Here is a 24231-nt window from a genome sequence, read left to right as displayed (position 1 = left end):
GTCTGTCTGAACTCCTACCTGTCTGTCTGATCTCCTACCTGTCCGTCTGATCTCCGTCCTGTCTGTCTGAACTCCTACCTGTCTGTCTGAACTCCTACCTGTCTTTCTGAACTCCGTCCTGTCTGTCTGAACTCCCACCTGTCCGTCTGAACTCCGTCCTGTCTGTCTGATCTCCTACCTGTCTGTCTGAACTCTGTCCTGTCTGTCTGAACTCCTACCTGTGTGTCTGAACTCCTACCTGTCTGTCTGAACTCCTACCTGTGTGTCTTATCTCCTACCTGTCTGTCTGAACTCCTACCTGTCTGTCTGAACTCCTACCTGTCTGTCTGAACTCCGTCCTGTCTGTCTGAACTCCTGTCTGTCTGTCTGATCTCCTACCTGTCTGTCTGAACTCCTACCTGTGTGTCTTATCTCCTACCTGTCTGTCTGAACTCCTACCTGTCTGTCTGAACTCCTACCTGTCTGTCTGAACTCCGTCCTGTCTGTCTGAACTCCTGTCTGTCTGTCTGAACTCCTACCTGTCTGTCTGAACTCCTACCTGTCTGACTGATCTCCTACCTGTCTGTCTTTCAGTTCACCAGTGGGGGACAGAGGAGGTGGGGGCGTGGCTGGACTTTCTGTGTCTCACTGAGTATAAGGACATCTTTATTGGACATGATGTCCGTGGAGCCGAGCTCATCCACCTGGAGAGGAGGGACCTAAAGGTGAGGGCTAACTGCTAACCGCTAACTATCAGCGGCTGCATGTGGGCTGGGTCCTCTAAGGATCTTAACATTTGGTGTGTGTGTTCAGGACCTGGGCGTGACAAAGGTGGGTCACATGAAGAGGATCCTGCAGGGCATCCGAGATCTCAACAGGAACAGCAGCGCCAGTGAGGCCTGACCACTGCCAGGTGACTAGTATTAGCTGTTAGCTTAGCAGCAAGAAACATGCTAATACATTTGAACTGTTATTTATCTTTGATAGCTGTTAGCGTGAGGAGCTAACCTATGATCTGATTCCCTTTGTCGTCCAGGTGACTGCTCCTCTCTTACCTCAACCACGGCCTGTGACATCACAGTAGAAGCTCACTGTGATTGGTTGTTCTATAAGACATTCCCAGGAGTTGACCTATTTTGCAATAGGCAATGACCATATTTGATCAAGAGGGAGGAACAGCTCCTCCCACTTGACCAAATATGGTCATTTGTGTATCAGTTGGATTAGGATGAGGCAATCAAGACTCTTTGATTGGACGAGGATCCTGTCTGCCTCGTCACAGAACCAATCAGACCCATCAGTGCCTTTTCAACACAAACCAGCCAATTAGCTTCAAGGACACAGGGGGACCCAAACCAATCAGATCGCCCCCCTGGTCCCGGACATGAGGACAACGCTTTAATCTGCCAAAGACCTGAACTCTGAAGGACACGGGAGGGGGGGCATCCTGCTGACTTTGATAAACAGGAAGTGATGAAAGGGGACGTACCAGTCTTCTTTCTGATGTCCTGATTACACATTTGAAGGGACCAACCAGACGAGCAGCTGCACTGAACCTGATCCAATAGAAGACACGAATCACGCCCAGCTCAGTATCGTCCAATCACATCGCACAGAGAGGTTCCCATTAGTTTACCCAATCAGATGTCAGCTGAAGACAGTTTGATGTTTTCAAGGTTGAGAGAGAAGGTTCTTCACACTCGTTCACGTCTTGAATCAATTGATGTTTGTTTGTTTGTTTGTTTGTTTGTTTACAAACTGTAAACAGTCTTTAATCTTTGTTTGTGTCGTTTGTGATCTTTAATAATATCGTGACGTGTTCTTGCTCTAAATGTTTAAATGTGTCAAAGTCACTACAATATCAAATAAACAAACAAACAAACAAACTTGTTTTTTCTTTGTGAGTTTTCATTAAAAAGCTTGTTTTTCAACTCAGGATGCTTCAGTGGTGATGTGACTCCAGATCCAGATCTAGATCCGGATCAAGTCTTTAACCCTTTATTTCTGTCAGGGATCCTGATCTGATCCTGATCTGATCCTGATCCTGATCCTGATCTGATCCTGATCTGATCCTGATCTGATCCTGATCTGATCCTGATCCTGATCCTGATCTGATCCAATCTGATCTGATCTGATCCTGATCTGATCCTGATCCTGATCCTGATCCTGGTCTGTCTAAACATTTTTTAAGTCACGTCACAATGATTTCAGCGTCTTAATGTTGCGCTCAGTGAACTGATATCGAGTTCGTTAAGTTACGATCTTTATATTGAGTTTGTTAAGTTACGATCTTTATATTGAGTTTGTTAAGTTACGATCTTTATATTGAGTTTGTTCAGTTACGATCTTTATATTGAGTTTGTTCAGTTACGATTTTTATATTGAGTTTGTTAAGTTACGATCTTTATATTGAGTTTGTTAAGTTACGATCTTTATATTGAGTTTGTTAAGTTACGATCTTTATATTGAGTTTGTTCAGTTACGATTTTTTTATTTAGTTTTTATTTTACAGGGACATTGCATATTAATAAACATTTCTGTAAATATGCCAGAGTTAGCCAAAAGGCTAATTTTCATCTGTTGTCCCTGAACAGATTTTATAAAAGGCTCCCTAAAACAAAAAAAAATTCAAACATTGCTAAAAGCTACAAAAACAAGTATTAGTAAAAGCACGTATCCAATAACCTACTAAAGTAACTGTAACGTGCACACAACAAGACAACATGTAACACAATATACAATAAACACGTAGAAATTACAAATTACACAAGACCACATATAAAACATCGAGTGAGCTATACCTGAAGCTCACCTCAACAGACAACAATACGCAGGCCACATTCATTTAAAAAACAGGACACATTCATCAACAACCAGACACAAGGGGGCAGCAGCGAGCGGAACAGGTTTAGTGCTGGCAGATGTGGTTATCAAACAGCCAGTGTTTCAGATGTGAACTAAATGAACGATATGTGTTGCTCTCTCTGATAACTGTTGGGATGTTTTTCCATTCACGTGAGGCTGGAACAGAAAAGGCCGACTGACTAATAATAATGAGGAATAATGCAGTCGCCTCTTGAGACACCCCTCGTGAAGTGATGTGTGTTTGTTCGTATGCTTACAAACTCTCTGAGTGGGGGAGGGGCCAAACCATGTGAGATTTTATAAAGGAGGCATGCATTTTTGTGTTTAATCATGTTCTCCCAGCTCAGGAGGTTGTATTTTTTTGAGGATTGAACAATGGTGGAATTGGTTTGGTTTTTTGTCTAAAACTTTTATTGTCTTTTTTTACAAAGACTGTAGTGGTTTTAATGTGGTGTGACTTGCCTAAGCCAATATATTCCAACTCACAATTTGACCAAGTTAATTCATTACATTGAATACTATCCTTCACATAAACCATGACCCCGCCTCCCTTTGATGTCACTCTATCTCTTCTGAAGATTTGATAGCCAGGTACCTCTAATGCTGCAGATGGCGAGTTTTCATGCAGCCAAGTCTCAGACAAGCATAGAAAATCTAGATTTGAGTCCATTAGAAGATGTTGAATTTGATCAACGATCTTTATATTGAGTTTGTTAAGTTACGATCTTTATATTGAGTTTGTTAAGTTACGATCTTTATATTGAGTTTGTTCAGTTACGATCTTTATATTGAGTTTGTTAATTTACGATCTTTATATTGAGTTTGTTCAGTTACGATCTTTATATTGAGTTTGTTCAGTTACGATCTTTATATTGAGTTTGTTCAGTTACGATCTTTATATTGAGTTCGTTCAGTTACGATCTTTATATTGAGTTCGTTCAGTTACGATCTTTATATTGAGTTTGTTAAGTTACGATCTTTATATTGAATTTGTTCACTTACGATCTTTATATTGAGTTTGTTCAGTTACGATCTTTATATGGGTTGGATTCTTAGTATCGTTACGTGGCGTCTTTTCTCCGTGCTCAAACTAAACTCTGAACACGTTTTTTCTGCTTTCTGAAGATTATTATTTGTATTGTATACATTTTTTTAGTATACATGTTTTTATTTTGAAGAAGTTGGTATGGTGTGTAGTTGTGATTGTTTCATATCTGTGCGCTCACTTTGACACTAACTTCAGTTTCTTCTCTTGTTTTAAAAAAATATCTTAGTCTCCAAACAGAAACATACTTCAGCGAAGTTTAAATGCTAATGTTTGTTAGCTTCCAGCTGCAGTCTAATGATGTCATCATGTGACATCATGTGACCTCATTAGTGACCAAGTGCCTTTCAGGGCATTTTGATTTTTCTCCGCCCCATCCTCAGTATTTATTAGATTATTTATATGTAACTTCTGATACTGTGTGTAGTGGTAGCACTGTTTGTACACACGCCCCCTGCAGGGCTGTCGGTGTAAATACAGTGTATAGTGAAAGGTCAACATCCTGTAAGAATTAAAGCTCCTCTGCACAAACACACAGTCTTTTTAGATTCTTTCGAGGTTTTTGCGCATCTTCTAGCTCCTTGTTTTTGTTCGTAGCAACATGCTATGCTATACTGTGATCTTCTCTGACTCGTCCCATGTCGTGTCCTCGTCTGTGTGTCAATATTTGAACTGTGGTTAACCATCAATCATCTGGATCTCGGTCCTCCATTTCACCTGGAACAGACGGCGAGCGTGTTCACAGGAGACACAGGTAGGACCAACCACTCACAGCACAGCAGCTCCAGGTTCTCCAGGTTCTCCAGGTTCTCCAGGCACTGAGTCTAACCTCACAGACTGTAAGGAGCGAGGAGCGTTTAGTTTGTCAGCTGCCTTTTTGAAGCCTCCACTTCAGCATTTTGGCTGAGGTGACCATATATGGACAAGAGGGTGGAGCTGGGGGGGTCGGGGGGGGGGGGGGTTAGCAGTCCCACTGTATACTACTATCTGCTGCGGTATGTACCATATATCATGTTGGACAGGAACATTCTCACGATTTAGAGACTCAACATGTCTTCGGTCTGATTAAGATTATTTCCTCTGTTACGATGGACGCTGCTGTCCGTCATGTCAACCTCTGACCTACCGCTTTGCATTGTGGGAAACAGTAAGCGAGGGAGACTGGTCTAATGCAGACTGGAGATTTTTACTGAATCAGCACGACATCCGGGTTTGTTCACATACTGCTTTTTTGACCAATCAGGACAAACTACTAGGAGAGTAGGAGGTTTAGGAAACAGAATAAAAGATGTTTCACAGGAATTGGGAAAGGAAGTGAAACCTTTAACGTGATGATGGCGCTGTCACTAACACCTAGTCAGAGTGAAGCCCTTATTAACCCCCTAAACGTCCACCATGGTTCTTAGTAAGAGTAGGAACATTAGAAAGTTTGACAGTTCAAACACTCACCTGAACATCATCTGATGTGTGTGTTTGTCCACAGACACACACATGATGTCATCATTAGCTCTCACCTGGACTCTCACCTGTCTGCTCACCTGCTCTGCACTGGTCCAAAGTTCAGGTGAGTCTGAGCAGGGCTGCAGTGTTTCAGATCAAAGATCACACCAGATGTTTATGATGATGTTTCTTCTTCAGTGTTTCTGGATCGGTCGTCTGCAGGTCAGATTCTCTGCTCGGCCTCCAGGAGCCGCCGAGCAAACTCCTTCTTCCTGGAGGAGATGTTACCAGGAGACCTAGAGAGGGAGTGCTATGAGGAGAGCTGCTCGCAGGAGGAGGCAGCCGAGATCTTCCACACCAGAGAGAAGACGGTGAGATGCCAACTGAGGGTCGAGACCCCAAAGGGGGCCGCTGAAAACACAGAACTCAACATAATGTGGTGTCCCTTTAACACGGCCACCAGGGCGCAGCAGAGTGTAAAAGTTCTGCACATATTAACTCTGAGTTTCTTCTTCTACAGCTGGAGTTCTGGTACAAATACATCAGTGAGTATTTTCATCCTCTCATACCAACGTATAATATAAATAATAATAATAATAATAATAATAATAGAAGCTCAGGTGAACATCTGCTGAGGTGTGAAAGTGAACGGGTGAACTCTGATCCAGATGTTTCTGAAACACAGTTAGCAGCAGCTCGTCCAACCTGTAGTTTGTTCTTGTTCTTTATTCATTCAGATGTATCTTCATAAACAATAAATAAAGGTTTATCTTCTGCCGTCAGTCCGCCTGATGATGTCATAATACCTGGATTAGTAAGTCGTGGTGTGTCCTTTGTCGTAGATCTGAACCCCTGTCGAACAAACCCGTGTCTAAACGGAGGGATGTGTACCCTAGACCGAGGAGATTTCCTATGTCTATGTCCTCCGCAGTACCACGGCAAGACCTGCGAATCAGGTAACCACACCTCAGGTAAAAACACCTGTAACTCAGCTAGGATAGGATAGGATAGGATAGGATAGTACTTTATTGAGCCCCAGAGGGGAAATTCGGGCATTACAGCAGCACAGACAAGAAAGCTCAAATACACATTAAACAGAATAGATAACATAAATAAAAATAAAAAATAAAAATAAAAACAGGGGGTATATACAAGAACAAAAGTGAATGTTGAAGTTAACTGGGGGGAATTGAGAATTGAAACAGTATTTGAAGATAATGACAAGATAAAGTGACAAGTGGTGATTAAAGTGACTTGGTATGATAAATAAATAGCAGCAAGTAATGTAAACAGCAGAGAAGAGAGGCAGTGTTGTACCACAGTAGTGCAGAGTGCAGTTATATAATATAATGTAGTATAATATAATATAATATAGTGCAATATGAACAATATAGTGTAATATAATGAAATGTTATTTAATATAGACTAATATAATAATATAATAAAGAATAGATAGAATGTACAGTATATATGTATATATATATTGACCTAAGTAATAATAATAATACAATAATACAATGATAATAATGAAGCAGGTCATGTGGGTAGTGTTTTATGGGGGTGAAGTTTTGTGTCAGGATGGACTGTTATTGTTGTCATAGGCTGCTGTTGTACAGTCTGATGGCAGTGGGCACAAAGGAGTGCCTGAAGCGTTCTGTTTTGCACCTGGGGGGGGATGAGGCGTTGGCTGAAGGAGCTGCCCATCTGCCACAGCTCACCATGTAGAGGGTGAGAGGAGTTATCCAGGATGGATAAGATTTTGTCCTTCATCCTCCTCTCACCCACTGTCTCCAAACTGTCCAGATCCAGACCCACTACAGAGCGGGCCTTCCTCACCAGCTTGTTCAGCCTGTTTGTCTCACCAGTCTTGATGCCACCCCACCAGCACGCCACAGCCAAGAAGAGGGCGCTGGCCACCACAGACTGGTAGAAGGTCTTCAGGAATCTGTTGCAGACACTGAACGATCTGAGTCTCCTCAGGAAGAACATCCTGCTCTGTCCCTTCCTGAAGAGGGCGTCAGAGTTGTGAGACCAGTCCAGTTTATTGTTGATGTGGACCCCAAGGTACTTGTATGAGTCCACCCTCTCCACTTCCTCCCCCTGGATGATGACTGGGGCAGGGGGCCTCTTCTTCTTCCGGTAGTCCACTACCACCTCCTTTGTTTTGCTGATGTTGAGCTTCAGGTGGTTGCTTTCACACCATGTGACGAAGCTCTCTAACAGTCCTCTGTACTCCTTCTCGTCGTCATCAGTGATGAACCCAACAATGGAGGAGTCGTCAGAAAACTTTTGGAGGTGGCAGGAACCAGAGTTAAACCTGAAGTCTGATGTGAAGAGAGTGAAGAGAAAAGGTGCCAGAACAGTTCCTTGAGGTACTCCTGTGTTGCCCGTCACTACATCAGAGACATAGCCGTCGACTCTGACATACTGTGGCCGGCCTGTGAGGTAGTTAAAAATCCAAGCTGAGCTGTCAGGGTGCAGCTGCATATCCAGCAGTTTGTCCCTCAGGAGGCAGGGCTGGATGGTATTGAAAGCACTGGAGAAGTCAAAGAACATGACTCTCACAGTGCTTCCTCTCGTCTCCAGGTGTGACAGGGCTTTGTGGGTCAGGAAGATGATAGCATCCTCCACACCAATGTGCCTCTGATATGCAAACTGCAACAGATCCTGGAAAGCAGTGAGCAGGGTCCTCAGGTGCTGGAGAATCAGCCTCTCAAATGTCTTCATGACATGTGACGTGAGTGCCACAGGTCTGTAGTCATTGAGAGCGCTGGGACGACCTTTCTTTGGAATTGGGACGATGCAGGAGGTCTTCCACAGGTCAGGCACCTTCATCAGCCTCAGGGAGAGGTTGAAGAGGTGCTGAAAGACTCCTGCAAGCTGCCCAGCACACACCTGGAGGATCCTGGGACTGATCCACAGGCCTTTCTTGGTGAGGGTGGGCTGTCCTTTGAAGCTGCTGATGAGGAGCTGAGAGAGGGGGGGAGGTGGTCAGGACCATGATGGGAGGAAGAGTAGAGTCTCCATCTTGGCCTCAATCCTGTCCTTGTAGTTGTTCTTGGCCTCTCTCAGCTTCTTCTTTAACTCCTTTTGGACAGCCTTGAGCTCCTCACGATCCCTAGTCATGAAGACCCTCTTCTTTCTGTTGAGGAGAGCTTTAATGTCTTTATTGATCCATGGTTTGTTATTTGAGAAGCAGCGGACCTTTTTGGTAGGGACTATGGTGTCCTCACAGAAACGGATGTAGTCTGTAATACAATAAGAGAGGCCTTCAATGTCATCACCATATTCCTCCTTAAACAGTTCCCAGTCTGTGACATTGAAGCACTCCTGCAGGGCCTCCTCTGTATCCTTAGACCAAACCTTCAAAGTCCTTGTGTTGGCCCCCTGCTGCTTCACCAGGGGCCTGTAGGTGGTCTCAAGGTGGATAAGGTTGTGGTCTGATTCCCCAAGAGGGGGGAGGGAAGAAGAACTGTGTGCTCCCTTCACGTTGGCATACAGGAGGTCCAGGGTTTTATTCCCTCTTGTAGCACAGTGCACATACTGTTTAAAGTTCGTCAGGACAGGGGAGACAGAGACATGATTAAAGTCCCCGCTGATCAGTATGAGGGCGCTGGGATGCTGGGTTTGTAGTCCCGCGATCATAGTGTGGATGACGTCACTCGCGCTAGCGGCTACAGCTGATGGTGGGACGTAAACAGCAATAGCATGTGAGAACTCCCGTGGCAGATAGTACGGGCGTAATCCCACCGCCAGCATTTCAACGTCTGGGGTACAGACACAGTCCTTCACAGTGACATGTCCGGGATTACACCATTTAGAGTTAATAAAGACAGCAAGACCTCCTCCTCTCTTCTTACCGCTCTGTCTCCCCCTGTCCCCCCTGCTGTGAAGCCGGCCAGATCGATGTGACTGTCCGGTATATTCCCATGTAGCCATGTCTCCGTGAAGTAAAGTAAACTGCACTCCCTGTAGACACTCTGGCTGTTTACTAAAGCTGTAAGTTCGTCCGCTTTGTTGGCGAGTGACCTGACGTTCCCCATGATGACCGATGGTAGAAAGGGTTTCAATTTCCTGTCTCTCTCGATCCGCTCCCTGACTTTAGCGCCGGCTTTCTTCCCCCGGCGGACACCTCTCCATAACTCCTCAGGGATGCGTGTAGGAGGAACACCGGCTCCATGCCTGAAGCTCAGTAGTTCCTCACGAGTGTACGTGATCATTCCAACAGTAGAAAAAAAAGTCCCGAAAGAAACACGTAATTCCACGAGTAATACCGCAACTAAAACGCTGCAGCAGTGTCCAACACTAAACACAGAAACAGTGCAAAAATACTTCATAAAAGCAAGAAAATAGACAATAGTAGTTAAATAGTTAAAAACACCTGTAACTCAGTTAAAAACACCTGTAACTCAGTTAAAAACACCTGTAACTCGGGTAAAAACACCTGTAACTCAGGTAACCACACCTCAGGTAACAACAGCTGTAACTCAGGTAACAACATCTGTAATTCAGGTAAAAACACCTGTAACTCAGGTAACCACACCTCAGGTAAAAACACTTGTAACTCAGGTAAAAAGATCTGTAACTCAGGTAACCACACCTCAGGTAACAACAGCTGTAACTCAGGTAACAACATCTGTAACTCAGGTAACAACATCTGTAACTCAGGTAAAAACACCTGTAACTCAGGTAACCACACCTCAGGTAACAAGACCTGTAACTCAGGTAACAAGACCTGTCATGTAAAAACATCTGTAACTCAGGTAACAACACCTGTAACTCAGGTAACAACACCCGTAGCTAGATCATGACCTCTTCAGAACTTACATCTATTGACTTTGCAAAGAGCTGATATTTTTTGAATATTTCCGGTTAAAGTCAATTTTAACGGAATTAACTGATATCAAGTCATCGTTAAGTTTTGGATGAACTGTGCCCACCTCTGGTTGTTTACAGGGTTTTCATTGTGTGTAGTTGTGTTGCAGTGTCGCTATAGAAATGGTGGCTGTATACAGTACTGCAGAGACCTGCTAGATGGAGCTGGAGTTCAGTGTGGCTGCGCTGAAGGATTCAACCTGGAGCCTGATGGATACAGCTGCTCCAAGACAGGTACCACTCATAGAGCTCCAGTTATTACTGTAACCAATACTAACTATTACTGCTGTTACTACTGTAACAACTATTACTACTGTTACTTACTGTAACAACTATTACTACTGTCACGACTGTAACAACTATTACTACTGTCACTACTGTAACAACTATTACTACTGTTACTTACTGTAACAACTACTACAACTGTTACTTACTGTAACGACTATTACTACTGTTACTTACTGTAACAGCTATTACTGCTGTTACTACTGTAACAACTATTACTGTAACAACTGTTGCTACTGTAACAACTATTACTGCTGTTACTACTGTAACAACTATTACTACTGTTACTACTGTAACAACTATTACTACTGTAACAGCTATTACTGCTGTTACTACTGTAACAACTATTACTACTGTTACTACTGTAACAACTATTATGGCTGTTACTACTGTAACAACTATTGCTACTGTTACTAATGTAACAACTATTACTACTGTTACTTACTGTAACAACTATGACTACTGTTACTACTGTAACAACTATTACTGTAACAACTATTACTACTGTAACAACTATTACTGCTGTTACTACTGTAACAACTATTACTACTGTTACTACTGTAACAACTAGTACTGCTGTTATTTCTGTCACAACTATTACTGTAACAACTATTACAACTGTTACTACTGTAACAACTATTACTACTGTTACTAATGTAATAACTATTACTACTGTTACTGTTACTACTATTACTTACTGTAACAACTATTACTACTGTTACTACTGTAACAACTATTACTATAACAACTATTACTACTGTTACTACTGTAACAACTATTACTGCTGTTACGACTGTAACAACTATTACTACTGTTACTTCTCTAACTGGGTTATATCATACAACTTCTGTTGCTAGTACACATATCAGTACTGTAATGCTGGTGTCCTGTGCAGTATCGTACCCGTGCGGCCGACAGGACAGTGAGCTGATGTTTGGAGGTCGTTCTCTGTGGAGTGACCCTGAGGAGGTAAATGTTTCCATGGAGACGGGCGCCATGTTGGATGAGAACAGCACCATCAGCTGGGTCCCTAAACTCAACTTCACAAAGGAGGAGGAGGAGGAGGAGGCAGTGAATGCATCGTCTGCACTGAGAGGATCGAATGAGACGGATCTGAGGGAGGGGGGAGAGGAGGTGGGGTTGGTGCCTCGTATTGTGGGTGGAGTCTTGGAGAGACCGGGGCGGAGTCCCTGGCAGGTGAGAAGTTTTACTATTCATTCAGTTGTCTGAAAAACTAAAACAGTTTGATCACAGTTAGTCAAATTATGCATGTGTGTGTGTGTCTGTGTATGTGTGTGCGTGTGCATGTGCGTGCATGCATGTGTCTGTGTGTTTGTATTTGTGTGTGTGTGTGTGTGTGTGTGTGTGTGTGTGTGTGTGTGTGTGTGTGTGTGTGTCTCTGTCTCTGTGTGTGTGTCTCTGTGTGTGTGTGTGTGTGTGTGTGTGTGTGTGTGTGTGTTTGTATTTGTGTGTGTGTGTGTGTGTGTGTGTGTGTGTGTGTGTGTGTGTGTGTGTGTGTGTGTGTGTGTGTGTGTGTGTCTCTGTCTCTGTGTGTGTGTCTCTGTGTGTGTGTGTGTGTGTGTGTGTGTGTGTGTGTGTGTGTGTGTCTCTGTCTGTGTGTGTGTGTCTCTGTGTGTGTGTGTCTGTGTGTGTGTCTGTCTGTGTGTGTGTGTGTGTGTGTGTGTGTGTGTGTGTGTGTGTGTGTGTGTGTGTGTGTGTTCAGGTATTGGTCCGCAGGTCTGATGGTTATGGTTTTTGTGGTGGGACTCTGGTTTCTGACCGATGGGTGATCTCTGCTGCTCACTGTCTGGAACAGACTGCAGACCACATTACCATAGGTAGGAGATAATGTACCAGGTCCCCTGGTAGTCTCAGCCTACAGCAGCATCAATGGGAGGTGGTCCAAGCCTGCTCCTGCCTTGGGAAACATTTTAGCCTATTCCTAAAAGTATTGAGTCTGTCTGCCTCCCGGACCCTGACTGGTAGATGATTTCAAAGAAGAGGGACCTGATAACTGAAGGCTCTACCTCCCATAGTATATTTAGAGACTGTACCACAAGCAGGCCTGATAACTGAAGGCTCTACCTCCCATAGTACATTTAGAGACTGTACCACGAGCAGGCCTGATAACTGAAGGCTCTACCTCCCATAGTACATTTAGAGACTGTACCACGAGCAGGCCTGATAACTGAAGGCTCTACCTCCCATAGTACATTTAGAGACTGTACCACGAGCAGGTCTGATAACTGAAGGCTCTACCTCCCATAGTATATTTAGAGACCGTAGGTACCACGAGCAGGCCTGATAACTGAAGGCTCTACCTCCCATAGTACATTTAGAGACCGTACCACGAGCAGGCCTGATAACTGAAGGCTCTACCTCCCATAGTACATTTAGAGACTGTACCACGAGCAGGCCTAATAACTGAAGGCTTTACCTCCTATAGTACATTTAGACTCAGTAGGTACCACGAGCAGGCCTAATAACTGAAGGCTCTACCTCCCATAGTACATTTAGAGACTGTACCACGAGCAGGCCTGATAACTGAAGGCTCTACCTCCCATAGTACATTTAGACTCAGTAGGTACCACGAGCAGGCCTGATAACTGAAGGCTCTACCTCCCATAGTACATTTAGAGACTGTAGGTACCACGAGCAGGCCTGATAACTGAAGGCTTTACCTCCCATAGTACATTTAGAGACTGTACCACGAGCAGGCCTGATAACTGAAGGCTCTACCTCCCATAGTACATTTAGAGACTGTACCACGAGCAGGCCTAATAACTGAAGGCTTTACCTCCTATAGTACATTTAGACTCAGTAGGTACCACGAGCAGGCCTAATAACTGAAGGCTCTACCTCCCATAGTACATTTAGACTCAGTAGGTACCACGGCTCTTTGAGATAAGATGGTGCCTGGCCATTTAGAGCTTTATAAGTGAGAAGAAGGATCTTGAATTCTATTCTAGACTGTATAGGGAGCCAGTGCAGAGAAGCCAACACAGGAGTAATGTGGTCCCTTTTCCTAGTTCTAGTCAGTACACGAGCTGCAGCATTCTGGACCAGTTGAAGAGTCTTCAGAGACTTACCAGAGCACCCTGACAAAAGAGAATTACAGTTGTGTTGTGTGTGTGTGTGTGTGTGTGTGTGTGTGTGTGTGTGTGTGTGTGTGTGTGTGTGTGTGTGTGTGTGTGTGTGTGTGTGTGTGTGTGTGTGTGTGTGTGTCTAGGAGACTTTGACAAGAAACGTCCTGATCCAGGTGAGCAGCTCATAAAGGTTCAGAAGGTCTTTGTCCATCCTCACTTCCACTCGTTCACCTTTGACAGCGACATTGCTCTGCTCTATCTTGCCCGGCCCGTTGTCAGGGGCTCTACCGCCATCCCCGCCTGCCTTCCTGACCCCCACCTCTCCAAATACCTGCTGGAGGTAACTTTATTCATAACACTGATGGTTTCAGTTAGCTGGAGGAAAGATACGAGATGAAAGCTTGTGTGTGTGTGTATGTGTGTGATACAGGAGGGTAACCGTGGCGTGGTGACGGGTTGGGGCCTCACTCGGTTCTTGGGCAAGTCCTCCAGGTTTCTCAGGAAGGTGACACTCCCGGTGGTCAGCTACAAAGACTGCACTGCGACCACTGAACAGGTGATCAGATCCACCTCACTGTTTTTATTGACAGTTAAAAGAGTTAGATTGACATTATCCCCCCCCCCCTGCTGGCCTGGAGTGGAACAGCAAAAGGAATGTAAGGCAGCTAATGGAGCTTAAAATTATCACTCACTTATTTTTTCTGTAACTCAGCCCTGTCCCTGACGTGTCCTCTGTGTCTCGTGGCGTTCTCAGCCCTGTCCCTGACATGTCCTCTGTGTCTCGTGGCGTTCTCAGCCCTGTCCCTGACGTGTCCTCTGTGTGTCTTGGCGTTCTCAGCATTGTCCCTGACGTGTCCTCTGTGTCGTGTGGCGTTCTCAGCCCTGTCCCTGACGTGTCCTCTGTGTGTCTTGGCGTTCTCAGCCCTGTCCCTGACGTGTCCTCTGTGTGTCTTGGCGTTCTCAGCATTGTCCCTGACGTGTCCTCTGTGTCGTGTGGCGTTCTCAGCCTTGTCCCTGACATGTCTCGTGGCTTTCTCGTCCCTGACGTGTTTTTTCCGTCCTCTGTCCTCAGGTAATCACAGACAACATGTTCTGTGCGGGTTACCTGGAGACCAGCATGGACGCCTGCAGCGGGGACAGTGGGGGGCCATTCGTTGTGAACTACAGGGGGACCTGGTTCTTGAGCGGGGTGGTCAGCTGGGGGGAGAAATGTGCCGATAAGGGAAAGTATGGAGTTTACACCCGACTAGGGAACTTCCTGCAGTGGATCCAGGACACCATGGGAAGATCGGCCTGATACTGTTTCCCACCTGAGCTTTATGTTCACAGCTGGAGGACTACTAGGACCCTGAACTACAGGACTCATACTTTGCTCAGACTCTGGTCCAGGTCCTGCAGTAAAATCCTTCAGTTAAAGTAGCACCAGGAAAAGTTTCAAATGAAGTCCACAGTCCTCTTCCTAAATGATGCCCTGCTTATGCCACTTTATATTTTTGGTTTAAAACGTTTCTACCTGCATTGTTGTTCATTTCCTGCCTTTGAATTCCCCCCGGGGACAAATCAAGTTTTTTGAATTTGAATTTTAAAAAAGTTACGTTAGGACTGTTAAGATTTGTAGTTTGAACTTTAAACTGAAATAAAAGTATGAAAGATCAATATTTTTGATCATGAAGGGGTTCTTGTTTGATTGAAATCATGATTTAATGAATCACATTAAATACATTATAATTCAATATTCTCAAAACAGATTTGACTTTGATGATAATTAGTATCAGCGGCTTTGGGGTCCGCTGCATGTAGAGGTTTGTATTTTTAAAGCTCCTGCACGATTTTCTCTGTCATCAGTAAATTCCAGGTGGATTCAATGTCCTCATCGGGGCAGTTAGTCCCGGCTGGGGGATTACAGGGGGGACAGAACGCCGCATGACGTCAGCAGTGCCAGACCAACTGATTTCCCCGTCCTTGGACAACAAACATTCTCCACTCCACCAGATTCTGAATGGTCTGAAGTTGGAGGGGGCACCCCGGCTTCAGACTCAGTGGAGTCCATGTCCTCATCTGGGGTAGAGAAGTCTTCTGGACTCCTCTGAGTCTAAAGGCTTCATTTTTCATCTTGATTCATTAAGTAATGTTATAGCTCAGTCTGTAGGGAATTGGGCTAGGAACCGGGGGGTCACCGGTTCAAATCTGGAAGTTGGTCTGGTCGCTGGAGAGGTGCCAGATCACTTCCTGAGCACTGCCGAGGTGCCCTTGAGCAAGGCACCAAACCCCCTCCCCACCATCAGCTCATGAGCGCCCACTATGGGCAGCTCCATAACTCTGACATCTCTCCATTAGTGCATGTCCATAGGATCCTGTTTGTGTGTATTTCATGTGTGTGTTGACACTGAAACTGAAGTTTCCCCTCGCGGGATCAATAATGTAAATCTAAATCTCTTAAACAAGAGAAAAAAAATATTGATCTTTGTTAATTGTAAAGCACGTTAAACTTCAAGTCAACAGTCAACGAAAACATCTCACTAAATAAAGTGGATGAGGATGAAAAACACTCTTTCCTCCCGAGTGTCATGGCGAGGGAACGATCACAGCCAACAGTCCCTCAATCATTTTGTGCCTTGTTTCTTGTCATAACGAGATAAAGATCTTGTAATGACGAGAGAAGCATTCGGGTGGAGGCAATGAGGAGGCGTGCACCCTCTAGTATCTTTTTCTCGTAACGAGAAACCAGGCAAAAAAGAAAAATCCCCACATGAATGCAACACGCTTCAAGACCGCGGCACACTGAAAATAACGTTTCTCTATTTTTATTGTGCGCGTTTCGCCTGAAGCTTCCTCAATTATCAAAGTCTTCAGTATTAAACGTATAACTCTCTTTAGATTTTTTGAAAGTGCAAACAGAACAAAGAGAAGAAGACAAAGGGAGTGTTCATTCATGTTTTTATTATAATCAACATGACAATGTGTCAGAGCAGCCTGAAGGGGGCGCTGCAGTGAAGACGAGGAGTCATTTAAAGTACAATAACTCTACAGTGAGTGTAGCAAAGCATTCTGGGAAACAACATGGAGGAAGCTCAGCTCTTTGGTGACATCACAGAAACTCTGCAGTTTGGTTTAAATTTAAAGAAAATAAAAGAACTGAACACTGCAGAAAACTTCTCAGTGCTTTAAAGAAGAAGGTCCTGTATGAACGCGCTCCCTGGTGGTATAAAGCAGGTACTGCTACCTGACATCCAGAGAGTCTGACTGATGGTTTCTAACCCTAACCCTCTGAGGACCAATCACAGCTGCAGACAATGGATGCTTCAGTTGTGATAAAACTTCAGACCTCATGTTTGTAGTATCAGCAGGGGTCATGTGACCTCTGGGACTTCCTGGTCTTACCACTAGGGGGCAGCATGAAGCTGCTCCTGTATCCACTCTACATATTTAGCCACGCGGGTGTAGACCCCGTACACCCTTTGACTCCCACACTCCTCAGGCCCCCCCCAAGACACCAACCCAAACACCACCCACCTCCGACTGACCCTGTCCTCCATCACAAATGCCCCCCCGCTGTCCCCCAGGCAGGTGTCCCGCCCCCCCTCAAAGAAGCCGGCACAGAACATGTTGTCGGTGATGTTGTAGCTGATGGAGCGCGAGGCGTAGCTCGCCTGACACTCGTCCTGAGAAACCACCGGCAGCTTCACAAACTGCAGGACATCAGAGGTCAGCGAGGGGGGGGCGCCGGAGGAGGAGGAGGTGTTGTCGTTGGAGATTCCCCAACCAGCAACTACACCCAGAGAGTTCGGGAGAGGAGCGGGGGGGTCACCCTGAAAAAAACAAACAAATAGAGATCCATATCCTTAAAAGTCTTGACAAAAGTCCTGAATGTCCTGGGTGGTGGCCTAGTGGTTAGTGCACTAAGGCTGTAGTCCTCCAAACAAGTCTGGGTTTGAATCTGTTGCTCCTGTCCCGCATGTCCCCCACCCTCTCTCTCCCCCTGATTTCTTTACTGTCTTTTAAATAAAGGCCCAATAGATACAAAAGTTGTGACTGTTCACAAAAGTTCTCATTAGATAATAATTACTATTTAGATCAAGTTTCCCCGACTATCCTACACATACCTGACCTTAAAATACCATTTTCATAACTCCCCATGAAGTCCTGACTTTCAAATTTTCTGTGAAGTTTGGACATTTCTTTGACATCTTTGCTAACCCACTTAAATTACTTATTGAGTGTATGATAAGAAACAGATGTTTTGTGTCTTACTATCGTTTGAGGTGGGGTATTTGGGGTACCTTGTATTTGGGGTATTTGGGGTACCTTGTGGGGTATTTGGGGTACCTTGTTTGGGGTATTTAGGGTACCTTGTTTGGGGTATTTGGGGTACCTTGTGGGGTATTTGGGGTACCTTGTTTGGGGTATTTGGGGTACCTGGTTTGGGGTATTTTGGGTACCTTGTTTGGGGTATTTGGGGTACCTGGTATTTGGGATATTTGGGGTACCTTGTGGGGTATTTGGGGTACCTTGTGGGATATTTGGGGTACCATGTTAGGGGTATTTGGGGTACCTTGTGGGATATTTGGGGTACCATGTTTGGGGTATTTGGGGTACCTTGTTTGGGGTATTTGGGGTACCTAGTTTGGGGTATTTAGGGTACCATGTTTGGGGTATTTGGGGTACCTTGTTTGGGGTATTTGGGGTACCATGTTTGGGGTATTTGGGGTACCTTGTGGGATATTTGGGGTACCATGTTTGGGGTATTTGGGGTACCTTGTGGGATATTTGGGGTACCATGTTTGGGGTATTTGGGGTACCTTGTTTGGGGTATTTGGGGTACCTAGTTTGGGGTATTTAGGGTACCATGTTTGGGGTATTTGGGGTACCTTGTTTGGGGTATTTGGGGTACCATGTTTGGGGTATTTGGGGTACCTTGTGGGATATTTGGGGTACCATGTTTGGGGTATTTGGGGTACCTTGTGGGATATTTGGGGTACCATGTTTGGGGTATTTGGGGTACCTAGTTTGGGGTACCATGTTTGGGGTATTTGGGGTACCATGTTTGGGGTACCTTGTTGGATATTTGGGGTACCATGTTTGGGGTATTTGGGGTACCTTGTTTGGGGTATTTGGGGTACCTAGTTTGGGGTATTTAGGGTACCATGTTTGGGGTTTTTGAGGTACCTTGTTTGGGGTACCATGTTTGGGGTATTTGGGGTACCTAGTTTGGGGTATTTAGGGTACCATGTTTGGGGTTTTTGAGGTACCTTGTTTGGGGTACCATGTTTGGGGTATTTGGGGTACCTAGTTTGGGGTATTTAGGGTACCATGTTTAGGGTATTTGGGGTACCTAGTTTGGGGTATTTGGGGTACCATGTTTTGGGTATTTGGGGTACCTTGTGGGATATTTGGGGTACCATGTTTGGGGTATTTGGGGTACCTTGTGGGATATTTGGGGTACCATGTTTGGGGTATTTGGGGTACCTAGTTTGGGGTACCATGTTTGGGGTATTTGGGGTACCATGTTTGGGGTACCTTGTTGGATATTTGGGGTACCATGTTTGGGGTATTTGGGGTACCTTGTTTGGGGTATTTGGGGTACCTAGTTTGGGGTATTTAGGGTACCATGTTTGGGGTTTTTGAGGTACCTTGTTTGGGGTACCATGTTTGGGGTATTTGGGGTACCTAGTTTGGGGTATTTAGGGTACCATGTTTGGGGTTTTTGAGGTACCTTGTTTGGGGTACCATGTTTGGGGTATTTGGGGTACCTAGTTTGGGGTATTTAGGGTACCATGTTTAGGGTATTTGGGGTACCTAGTTTGGGGTATTTGGGGTACCATGTTTTGGGTATTTGGGGTACCTTGTGGGATATTTGGGGTACCATGTTTGGGGTATTTGGGGTACCATGTTTGGGGTATTTGGGGTACCTTGTTTGGGGTATTTAGGGTACCATGTTTGGGGTATTTGGGGTACCTTGTTTGGGGTATTTAGGGTACCATGTTTAGGGTATTTGGGGTACCTTGTGGGATATTTGGGGTACCTAGTTTGGGGTATTTGGGGTACCATGTTTTGGGTATTTGGGGTACCTTGTGGGATATTTGGGGTACCATGTTTGGGGTATTTGGGGTACCATGTTTGGGGTATTTGGGGTACCTTGTTTGGGGTATTTAGGGTACCATGTTTGGGGTATTTGGGGTACCTTGTTTGGGGTATTTAGGGTACCATGTTTAGGGTATTTGGGGTACCTTGTGGGATATTTGGGGTACCTAGTTTGGGGTATTTGGGGTACCATGTTTTGGGTATTTGGGGTACCTTGTGGGATATTTGGGGTACCATGTTTGGGGTATTTGGGGTATTTGGGGTACCTAGTTTGGGGTATTTGGGGTACCATGTTTGGGGTATTTGGGGTACCTTGTTGTGAAGTGGGGGGAGGCAGACAGGGCGGATGAGCTCAGTAAACTCCACTCGCTCCGTCAGCTTCAGCAGCGCGATGTCGTTGTTGTAGTTGTTTGGTTGGAAGTCTGGATGGAGGAGGAGGAGCTTCACCGAGCGAATCAGAGAGGACCCTCTGTCTGCAGCATCATGGAGACCAAGGGACACCTGGAACACACGGGTTATACTGGTTATACTGGTTATACTGGTTATACTGGTTATACTTGTCTATGTGGTTAAACTGGTAATACTGGTTATACTGGTTATACTCTTTAACCTTGATGTGTTGGGGGGCCACAGGGACCACACTGGTGTCCCTCCTTTGGGACCTTAGGACATGGGCAGCTGTTAGGACCCAGGACTCGGACAGCAGGGCCCCAGAGCCAAACCAGCGGTCCTCAGGGACCCGCGACAGGTCCTCCACACTGAGCAGGACCTGCCAGGGGAACAGGCCCGGCCCTGCACTGCGGCCCCCCACCACCCGCTTCACCTGAGGGGGGGGGGTAGCGAGCCGGCTGGCCACAAGCTGGAGAGGAGACACACTTTAATCCTTTGTTTACTTCTTTGCGTTGGTGATATCATTCCTCAAATTACCTGAGCTGTTGGCCGGCCTGCAGCTCGGCAGTTTGCTTCCTGATGAACTGACCCACTCTCCTTTCGGCCCACAGCTGTAGGAAACTAGTAAACACACACACACACCATGACTGGACAGAAGCATGTGAGGACCCTGTGTTACAGTCCCAGCTGCTGGACAGTCTCAGACTACAGCAGATTCATCATTCTAACCCTGTGCATCATGTTCACCTCATTCTGCAGTTCATCAAAATAAAACCTCTTCCTGTCCCCTTCATGATACTTCCTGTTTGACACGTTGTTTACCTTTATAAAGCTGTGCGTTTATAACACTTCATGTTCAGAATCATTTGTGGCAGATGATGTAAGAACTCCCACTCTGGAAGAAGTCATGTGACCTTTGACCCTGATGAGACACCTCCACATAACCTCTAATCTTACCGTTGATGGCGTCCTCTCTGCACACGTACTGAACTGTAGATCCAAACATTGTGTTGTTGTCATGACTATCAAACACCAAATCTGCCATGGCAACGGCCTTTGGACTCCCACAATCCACCACTGTAAGAGAGAGGACCAATCAGAACCGCTGAGGAGTTAAAGATAGAAAAACTAAAAGTTACAGATGAAGAGTTCAAGTGTGTGTGTGTGTGTGTGTGTGTGTGTGTGTGTGTGTGTGTGTGTGTGCTTGCTTACTGGTACAGTTAGGAGGACTGCTGCTCCACGCTCCGTCAGCCTGACACACTACCTGATAATGATCCAGGTACTCTGCATCCTGACAACATGACCACGAGAGATACAGTCTTTAATACTGCTGGAAATTATTCTGCATAGTACTCTATGTAGTACTCTTTGTAGTACTCTATGTAGTACTCTATGTAGTAGTCTTTGTAGTACTCTATGTAGTATGCTTTGTAGTACTCTATGTAGTATGCTTTGTAGTACTCTAAGTAGTACTCTATGTAGTACTATATGTATTACTCTTTGTAGTAAGCTGTGTAGTACTCTTTGTAGTAAGCTGTGTAGTACTCGTAGTATGCTTTGTAGTACTCTTTGTAGTAAGCTGTGTAATACTCGTAGTATGCTTTGTAGTACTATATGTAGTACTCTTTGTAGTACTCTATGTAGTACTATATGTAGTACTCTTTGTGGTACTCTATGTAGTACTCTGTATAGTACTCGTTGTAGTATGCTTTGTAGTACTCTTTGTAGTAAGCTGTGTAGTACTCTATGTAGTAGTATATGTAGTACTCTTTGTGGTACTCTGTATAGTACTTGTTGTAGTATGCTTTGTAGTATTCTTTGTAGTAAGCTGTGTAGTACTATATGTATTACTCTTTGTAGTATGCTTTGTAGTACTCTTCGTAGTATGCTTTGTAGTACTCTTTGTAGTAAGCTGTGTAGTACTCTGTGTAGTACTCTGTGTAGTACTCTTTGTAATAAGTTGTGTAGTACTCTATGTAGTACTCTTTGTAGTACTCTGTGTTGTACTCTTTGTAGTACTCTTTGTAATAAGTTGTGTAGTACTCTTTGTAGTACTCTTTGTAGTACTCTATGTAGTATGCTTTGTAGTACTTCATGTCATACTCTTTGTAGTATGCTTTGTAGCAATCTATGTAGTACTCTTTGTAGTACTATATGTATTACTCTTTGTAGTACTCTATGTATTACTCTTTGTAGTATGCTTTGTAGTACTCTTTGTGGTACTCTATGTAGTACTCTTTGTAGTACTCTTTGTAGTACTCTTTGTAGTACTCTATGTATTACTCTTTGTAGTATGCTTTGTAGTACTCTAAGTAGTACTCTTTGTAGTATTATATGTATTACTCTTTGTAGTATGCTTTGTGGTACTCTTTGTAGTACTCATTGTAGTATGCTTTGTAGTACTCTTTGTAGTAAGCTGTGTAGTACTCTATGTAGTGCTCTTTGTAGTACTCTATGTAGTACTATATGTATTACTCTTTGTAGTATGCTTTGTAGTACTCTTCGTAGTATGCTTTGTCGTAAGCTGTGTAGTACTCTTTGTAGTATGCTTTGTAGTAATCTATGTAGTACTCTTTGTAGCACTCTATGTAGTATGCTTTGTAGTACTCTTTGTAGTAAGCTGTGTAGTACTCTTTGTAGTAAGCTGTGTAGTACTCTATCTAGTAAGCTGTGTAGTACTCTATCTAGTACTATATGTAGTACTCTTTGTGGTACTCTGTATAGTACTTGTTGTAGTATGCTTTGTAGTACTCTTTGTAGTAAGCTGTGTAGTACTATATGTATTACTCTTTGTAGTATGCTTTGTAGTACTCTTCGTGGTATGCTTTGTAGTAAGCTGTGTAGTACTCTGTGTAGTACTCTTTGTAATAAGTTGTGTAGTACTCTATGTAGTACTCTTTGTAGTACTCTGTGTTGTACTCTTTGTAGTACTCTTTGTAATAAGTTGTGTAGTACTCTTTGTAGTACTCTGTGTCGTACTCTGTGTAGTACTCTATGTAGTATGCTTTGTAGTACTTCATGTCATACTCTTTGTAGTATGCTTTGTAGTAATCTATGTAGTACTCTTTGTAGTACTATATGTATTACTCTTTGTAGTATGCTTTGTAGTACTCTATGTAGTATGCTTTTTAGTATGCTTTGTAGTACTCTATCTAGTATGCTTTGTAGTACTCTAAGTAATACTCTTTGTAGTACTCTATGTATTATTCTTTGTAGTATGCTTTGTAGTACTCTAAGTAGTACTCTTTGTAGTACTCTATGTATTACTCTTTGTAGTATGCTTTGTAGTACTCTTTGTGGTACTCTATGTAGTACTCTTTGTAGTACTCATTGTAGTATGCTTTGTAGTACTCTTTGTAGTAAGCTGTGTAGTACTCTTTGTAGTACTCTATGTAGTACTAAATGTATTACTCTTTGTAGTATGCTTTGTAGTACTCTTTGTAGTATGCTTTGTAGTAAGTTGTGTAGTACTCTATGTAGTACTCTTTGTAGTACTCTGTGTCGTACTCTGTGTAGTACTCTTTGTAGTACTCTATGTAGTATGCTTTGTAGTACTACATGTCGTACTCTTTGTAGTATGCTTTGTAGTAATCTATGTAGTACTCTTTGTAGTACTATATGTATTACTCTTTGTAGTATGCTTTGTAGTACTCTATGTAGTATGCTTTTTAGTATGCTTTGTAGTACTCTATCTAGTATGCTTTGTAGTACTCTAAGTAGTACTCTTTGTAGTACTCTATGTATTACTCTTTGTAGTATGCTTTGTAGTACTCTAAGTAGTACTCTTTGTAGTACTCTATGTATTACTCTTTGTAGTATGCTTTGTAGTACTCTTTGTGGTACTCTATGTAGTACTCTTTGTAGTACTCATTGTAGTATGCTTTGTAGTACTCTTTGTAGTAAGCTGTGTAGTACTCTATGTAGTGCTCTTTGTAGTACTCTATGTAGTACTATATGTATTACTCTTTGTAGTATGCTTTGTAGTACTCTTCGTAGTATGCTTTGTAGTAAGCTGTGTAGTACTCTTTGTAGTATGCTTTGTAGTAATCTATGTAGTATTCTTTGTAGTACTCTATGTAGTATGCTTTGTAGTACTCTAAGTAGTACTCTATGTAGTACTATATGTATTACTCTTTGTAGTATGCTTTGTAGTACTCTTTGTAGTAAGCTGTGTAGTACTCATTG

The 24231-nt window shown here is 43.9% G+C and overlaps 3 protein-coding genes across 5 annotated transcripts in view; 2 read left to right on the top strand and 1 right to left on the bottom strand.

The window, feature by feature from the left end:
* LOC110004481 (diacylglycerol kinase delta) overlaps positions 1-1914 on the top strand; it is a gene marked incomplete at its 5' end in the record, with an annotated part of 10291 nt that extends 8377 nt beyond the window's left edge. Inside the window, 3 exon segments of the mRNA XM_065959991.1 lie at positions 574-704; positions 793-892; positions 1016-1914. Of these exon segments, the coding sequence (XP_065816063.1) occupies positions 574-704; positions 793-882 (221 nt within the window).
* A 149-nt stretch (positions 1915-2063) lies between these two features.
* Positions 2064-15247, top strand: LOC110004484 (coagulation factor X). Of its 3 annotated transcripts, none has more exons than XM_065959993.1 (11): positions 2064-4643; positions 5373-5453; positions 5528-5700; positions 5850-5874; positions 6172-6285; positions 10304-10438; positions 11385-11686; positions 12213-12327; positions 13722-13915; positions 14006-14131; positions 14648-15247. In XM_065959993.1, exons 2-11 carry the CDS (start codon positions 5381-5383, stop codon positions 14870-14872), a joined length of 1482 nt encoding a protein of 493 aa, XP_065816065.1. In that variant the 5' UTR covers positions 2064-4643; positions 5373-5380; the 3' UTR covers positions 14873-15247. The 3 variants fall into 3 exon arrangements, with proteins under 3 accessions (XP_065816065.1, XP_020515673.1, XP_065816064.1); XM_020660017.3 differs by having other exon boundaries at positions 13719-13915; XM_065959992.1 differs by having other exon boundaries at positions 2064-4728; positions 13719-13915.
* A 1248-nt stretch (positions 15248-16495) lies between these two features.
* masp1 (MBL associated serine protease 1) overlaps positions 16496-24231 on the bottom strand; it is a 34731-nt gene continuing 26995 nt past the window's right edge. The window contains 5 exon segments of the mRNA XM_065959984.1: positions 16496-17384; positions 19969-20157; positions 20267-20667; positions 21004-21123; positions 21259-21337. Coding sequence (XP_065816056.1) covers positions 16959-17384; positions 19969-20157; positions 20267-20667; positions 21004-21123; positions 21259-21337 — 1215 coding nt within the window. The 3' untranslated portion in view covers positions 16496-16958.

Source organism: Labrus bergylta, chromosome 11 (genome assembly GCF_963930695.1).
Source record: "Labrus bergylta chromosome 11, fLabBer1.1, whole genome shotgun sequence".
NCBI classification, from domain to species: domain Eukaryota; kingdom Metazoa; phylum Chordata; class Actinopteri; order Labriformes; family Labridae; genus Labrus; species Labrus bergylta.
Note: the sequence above shows the minus strand (reverse complement) of the source record. Positions and strands in the feature narration are given on the sequence as shown.